The sequence below is a fragment of the Echinops telfairi genome, unplaced genomic scaffold (assembly GCF_000313985.2).
Source record: "Echinops telfairi isolate 266 unplaced genomic scaffold, ASM31398v2 ScPeMD7_7475;HRSCAF=8513, whole genome shotgun sequence".
Lineage (NCBI taxonomy): Eukaryota > Metazoa > Chordata > Mammalia > Afrosoricida > Tenrecidae > Echinops > Echinops telfairi.
Window position 1 is genome coordinate 18,398,312 of NW_022111379.1, and position 6,595 is coordinate 18,404,906.

Here is a 6,595-nt window from a genome sequence, read left to right on the forward strand (position 1 = left end):
CCATGCTTGGTCAGGTTGGGTGGGGGTGGGGGTGTCAGCAAAAGAGAGAAAGGGCCTCAGGGTGAAGGGTTGCCACCAGCCGGGGAACCGCTGTGAGGACAGGCAGGCTGGGCACCGTGGGTCGGACCCCACTGGGTGGCACCTAACAACATCATGAGGGAAGTTGCTCCCCTGCCACGAGTCAGGCTCAGTGAACCATAAAGACACAGCCATGGTTCTCTGAGACTCTCTCCTGTCCTCAGTCTCTCTGCCCTGTGGTCCCTTGGCCTTGGCCTCCATGGGCCAGACAGGCGACTGCCCGCCCTCTGATGAGGACAAGGTCCCCCGGCGTCTCAGTGCTGCTCCCGAGTCTCCATGCCGCAGAATCAGGGACAGCTGGTCCTGGTGGTTCTGCCACTTCTGACCAAGCTCTTGAACACGCTCTTTCAAAGTCTTCGGGGTCTCCATGTTCTCCGCTGCTTCAAGGACGGTTCATCCGGTGTCTAGCTGGGGGTGACCAGAGGGGCGTGGCTGGTAACAAAAACTGACCAATCCCTTCTACCAGTGTTAGGCACGACCTGTTTGCATCGTCCTGTCCAATCATTTGGGGAGAGTTACAGGGACTTGGCTGGAGTAGCCCTAAACACTTACAACAAACCCCCTTGCCCTCAGGTGGTTGAAGGTGGACTAAGAGAGACGCCACCCGCCCACCCCTTCGCTCTTGTTCCGCGGGGTCGGTGTCACCTGGCACACTGCTTGCCACAGAGCTGCCAGCCACGCTTGCAGATCCCACAGGAAACACACAGTTGAAGCTCTCTGTACCTGCAGCCACCTGATCCAAGTGGAGCAAGGAGCGCCGCTCTGGGACCGGGGCCTGGTCTCCAAGGGCCTTGGGCCTTTACCCTGACAGGGTCTCCAGGGTGTGGCCAGCCTTGCCAACTGCGGCACCTGTGTCCTTTGGTGGAGAGCCCGTCTCCTGTGAGGACTGTCATTTCCGTGGGGCAGGCCCTGGGCTTCACACACAAGGACATCCATGGAAGCTTCTTGGCATGGCTTCCAAAGGCTTCCCTGGAGCCAGGCCCCAAACTGGATGCATCCCTCCTTGTAGCCCTTGGCCACCTGGGTCTCTGGGCTTCGGTCAGCTGTCCTTCATGGCCCCTCTCAGCACCTAGCTAGCAAACAGCAGAGGCTGGGCGCGTTGGCACTGGGATGACACCAGGATGCGCCAATCCTGTCCTTTTGCTCTTTCCCAGGACGTGGGTGAGAAGGGCAAACTTGTTTGGACCCTGTCTCACTGCCTGTGACCTTAATTGAAGGCTGGCCACCCAAGGAGCTCCTCATGCGGCCTGTGAGCTATCACAGCCCTGACAGGCAAGACCCAGCAGGGGACGAGCTTTGCTGGGCAGGGAGCCCACGGCCACGCAGCATGGGCAGTCCAGTCTCCCAGCGCACGCGCTGGGTCACAAGCAGCGGGGGCGGGGGCTCGTCCTTCATTGCTCCAGCCAGGCCACGGCTGTGAATGGGTTGTGCAGGAGGGCGGACTCAGACAAGTAGGCAGTGAGGGCCCCCCTGGGTGGATTATGCCACCCCCTCGGCCCCCACCCCTCGCCAAAGACGAAACAAAACCTAAGAACCTGCTGACCCTCCAAGGAGTTTGGAACCAAGGCTGCTTTATTCTAGAAACCAATGGTGTTGCTGAAGAAAAGGCTGTGTTCCCGGCCCATTTTGGCTACGGTTGGCGACTGCTTCGGGAACTGTACGGAAGAGTCATACGCTCCTGGGCCTGGGGTTTTCTGGAAACAGAACAGAAAGCAGGGGCTGATGCGACTGTGACCACCCCCCCACCCCCAAGCCCCTGTGCCTGACAAATCCCCTGGGGAGGGCCACACGGGCCACCCCGGCCCATCCGAGGCCTGGAGGTGAGGCCCACTCCCACCGGGGCGCTCAGCAAGGCCAGGGGTGCTGAGAGGAGGACAGGGGCCACGGGTACCACCTCCACCTGTGCTTCAGTGCAAGGGGCTCTCATCCAGGCAGCCCCTGCCCCCGAGAGCACCGTCTTGTCCCCGTCGTCACCCCGGTCCAGCGGTCAGTGCATGGGGAGAGCACATTCTGAACCCGGTGTCTCCCCTGAAGTGCAACCGGCCGCTCAAGCACCCCTGGGTTCCCATCGCTGGCCAGTATGATGGAGCAAGGTGGTTCTCGGCGTCAAAAGTCCTCTGAAGGGATCCGCCCACTGTAACTTTCAAAAGTCTTGTCTGGAGAAAGCTATTGTGCCCTTATTTAAATGGTAAAGGCGCAAGTGGATTAGTGGCACAGAGGGGTCAGGGGTCAGGGTCTGGGCCCCACGTTTCCCGGGGTTCTTGAAACCCGGAGCGATTTTTATCTTCTTGCTCCAACACCAGAGGACCGGTGACCAAGGACAAAGGCTCTGGAGTCCAGCTAGCCTGAGTCCCAGTCCCAGTCCCACCACTAAAGGCCCCTGGGCTGCATGCTTCTCAATAGGCTTAGGAGGAACAGCCTGGGAGGTGAGTCTGGGGCTCGCTGGGGTCCGTGCACCAGGACTAACAGCAGGTCGGCGAGCTCTGTCCCACGACCCCCTACATGCTCTTCCCTTCCTTCCTCGCATGCAGAGTGGACATAGAATCGCCCGGAGAGAAGGCGGACGTCGTCGGAGAGAGGGTGAGGTCAGCTGCCTGCAGAAGCCTCCTTCCGCGACAGGATGTTCCCCTTGATAAACATGGAAGGGCAGCGTGGAAATCTAATCATCACGGCCTGGCCGACCGGCAAGGAGGCAGCTGCCTTTGTTGGTGCTGTGACTGGGAAGCCAGGGTGCCTGTGGGTCCCGAAAGGCAAGCCCACACAAGAGGAGGTGAGGTGGGCCTGGGGCCCAAGGGACTCCCCCTGGGAGGCTGCTGGTTGCCGGCATTCCGCTCAGCACGTCAGCCCCACGTTCATGATCACCAAGCAACCTTCTGGTCGCCATTGACTTTCCCTGAAGATGTTCCTGGCAGGGCGAAGATTTCACAGAGCAACAGATCCAGGCACCCGCCCCCACCCCTGGAGCATGTCTACAAATGAAAACGGAGCCTGGCTTCTCTCGGTGTCCTGGGAGTTGGGCTAGCATGAGTCAGTCCTCCTGGGAGTGGTTGTCCCTATGGGCTCTGGCACAAAGCAAGCTCACGGTGATGTCACCAGGTGTGGCCATCAGATCCACCAGCCTGTCACTGTCAATTGGCCTTTCGTTTTCCTGGCAGGGCCTCCCCAGTAGTCCTCCACCTAAGGCCTGCACTGCGCCCCGTACCACGGACTCTGCAGGAGTGGCCATGCCACAGAGGGGCTGCAGGAGGTCATCTGCAGGCCCAGCCAGTGGCTGCCCCACCTCGTCCACAACCACATCAAGTGAGACCACATTCCACAGACCAGCAAGTCTGAAGGACCAAGTTTTCAGGGGTGAAAACTGCTTTTTGGCTTAAAAACAAAACAAAACACTGTTCAAGAGCTCTGTGTGACCTTGTGCCATCTTTCTTGATGTTCTCCCAGTCTCTGCAAGCCTCTGCCAATTCCCACAACCCAGCCTCTTCCCTGCCTGCCCCAACAAAGGGGGATAGGGATGATCCCTCACAGTGATTGGCCCTGTCAATTGGTACAGGGTCGCTATGAGTCAGCCTGGACTGGACGGCCGTCAGTTTGAATGAGCTGTCTGGATAGTAAATGCTTCTGCTCCGACTTTTTGCTTCCCTGGTCTCCCAGAAGCCGCATGCAAAGGCGGCCAGCTGCTTGCTTCGGGCCCTGAAAGCTGTGTTCTCACAAAGTGCCCAGATGGTGACGTTGATGGCCAATGACTGGGCAGGCTTGTCCCCAGCTAGACTCCTAATTCGGCGTGGCCTGGAGTCACTGGGAGCCGGATGCGACTGAGGGTTTGCCAGATGTTTCAGCTCCACAGGAGTTATGACTACCCTGACAAGCCATCGTGTGGCAGAATGCCCTTCCCACCCCTCTCCCCAATTTCAATGCCTCCCCCACCCCCACCACACACACACCGCAGAACCGACAGCAGTAATGGTAACCACGCCTGTGGGGGGTCAGACTTCAGAATACTTACTGAGCAGAAGGGCAAGAACCGAGGGACTCTGGATCTAAAGCAAGACGTAACAGAAGTGGCCGGGGGCGATGTCAAGTCATAATGACCCGGTCCTGGGCCTTCATGCTGGAAGGTGGGAAAGTGCTTCGTTATTAATAACATATTACAGATTTAATGCTCTACTTTGCCTTCTACATATAAACATCAGAAGCAGTGTGATATGGATTTGAAAAGAAAATGCCTGGCCCAGGGTTGGGCAGAGCTGTTGAGCTGTGGCCAGGCAGCTCGCTGTGGAATGGGAGGGCCCCAACCCAGACTCCGACCCTCCTCACCACAGCACACCTGTCCCCAAATTGTTCGCCGTGACTTTCTGCTCCCAGGTGTTCGCTTTCTAAAGCACTCTGTGAGCTTAGTCCAAGTACAGAGTTCTAGCAATCCACTGGTGGAAGTACAAAGCCACCGGGCTTCATGAATATGCACACAGCTTTACAAAGACAAACACCCCAGTAGGAAAAAAAAGCAAAAGGCGGTCCACAAAGACAAAGTGCCAAATGTCCAGTAAGTGAACGGGGAGGGGCTTCAGCCTCATGACTAATCATGTCCGTCCAAATGAAAATAACCACGCGATGCCGTTTTCTTTTCTGTGCCTTCTTGTTTGGTCTGGAAAATTAACAAAGGGGAGGGGAGGGAAGGGAAAGCCAAGCCAAGCCAAACTCACAGCCCTGGAGTCGACGTGGACTCAGCGTCCCTGTAAGACAGGGTAGAACTGCCCCTGTGGGTTTCCGAGACTGAAACTCTTTGTGGGAGTAGAGAGCCTCCTCTTTCTCCCACAGAGCAGCTGGTGGTTTCAAACTGCTGACCTTGTGTCACATAACCACTACGCCACCAGGGCTCCCCAATGGAAGGGAAGGGACACAAACCGTCAGCCACTGCCAATAGGATGTTGGCCTAAATCTACCTACTCCTTAGCAGCTATCTTATGATCTGACATTTCACATTTATGACAAAAGTAAAGTGTCTGTTGGGCTGTTTTACCCATCGATGACGTATATCTGGCCGTGACGTGAGATAAGAATAACGCTGGCTGTAGTGGATAAGGTACGTGTCTGCTTGGCTGGGCTATGATTCTCAGTGGTTTGGCAGCTGGGTAATTGGAGCTCTGGTGGTAGATCAGGTTACATGTTGGGCTGCTAACACCAGGTCAGCAATTTGAAACCAGAAGGCACTCAGCGAGAAAGATGAGCTGGGTCTACTCCTGACAAGAGCTACAGTCTTGGAAACTCAGGGGGGCAGATGTCCCCTGTTCTATAGGGTCGCTGGGAGTCAGCATGCATTAGATGGCAGTGAATTTAATGATGCAATTTGGTCCAGCAGTTATGTGATGCTGTAGCCATCCTCTGTTTTTGCACAATGGCAACTTGTGAATCATGACCTGGTCTTTGGAACCTGTGGTAGTTACGTAATCTGCTGTCAATTTGAGACTTAGAGTGAAGGGGTGGAGGTTAGCCTGTCAATCAGGTCGCAGCTTGATGGCCTCATCTGGAGGTGCTATGGAGATAGATCACTGGAGGTGGGACACACACACACACACACACACACACACTCCCTGTGAGACATTACTACAACATGAGCCTGATGAAGCCACGCTGATGCTGGAGAAGCCACATGGAAACCCACGGCCAGCGCTGAGATGCTTCCACCACCACTGGATCCGCAAGACTTTCCACCCACTGGCCTGTGATCTTCCTGCATTTGGCACCATTGTATGTGTTTTGTGAGTCTGAAGAGGACTTTACAGATTAGTATCGGACTATGGGCTAATATAAGATTTACGGACTTGATCTGGTCTGGGATGGGATGTTTTCTCAAAATCCAATTGCTCTTATACTTAAAGCTCTTTCTTATACACAGATGAGTGTCTATGAATTTGTTTCTCTAGTCCACCCAGATTAACACAGAATGTAACCAGGTTGACAAGTAAGGAATGAGAGTACGCGTTTGAGCTGCCTTCCCAGAGAGCAATCTGGAATGCTTAAAGACATATATACACCTATACAGAGGGAGGGAAAGAAGAAAGGTTGTTACAGAAATCTACCCTCTCCTATAGGGTCACTGTGAGTCAGGAAAAGTGGTAACAGCCCAACCCCACATGGGATAATGCTGCCATGGGAGTGGGAGGTGGAAGAAAATTGGCCAGAATTTGATCATTGTTAAATAGGGGTTCAATATAATATTCAGTATATAATTCTGTGTGTGTATAAATATACATGCATACACATGTGTATTGAGATATATAGTTTTAATTATAGAAAGTTAACAAGAATGTATATTTCTTATTTTGACCCAGCAATTCCACTTGCAGGGATTCAACTTAGAAAATAATTAAGAATGCATACAAATACTTAGCCACAAAGGCATTCACTGTAACATTATCTCTAAAAGTAATAAATTAGAAATAAACTAAATTGGTTTTTTAATCATTTTATTAGGGGCTCATATAACTCTTATCACAATCCATACATACATCAATTGTGT

At 53.9% G+C, this 6,595-nt stretch overlaps 1 protein-coding gene across 1 annotated transcript in view; it reads right to left on the reverse strand.

Moving 5' to 3' along the window:
* Positions 1-1,632: 1,632 nt before the first annotated feature.
* Positions 1,633-6,595, reverse strand: part of STPG4 (sperm-tail PG-rich repeat containing 4) — a 41,122-nt gene continuing 36,159 nt past the window's right edge. The window contains exons 6-7 of the mRNA XM_004700043.2: positions 4,082-4,186; positions 1,633-1,772 (exon numbers count right to left, since the gene is read on the reverse strand). Coding sequence (XP_004700100.1) covers positions 1,656-1,772; positions 4,082-4,186 — 222 coding nt within the window. The 3' untranslated portion in view covers positions 1,633-1,655. The remainder of the gene's footprint in view (positions 1,773-4,081; positions 4,187-6,595) is intronic.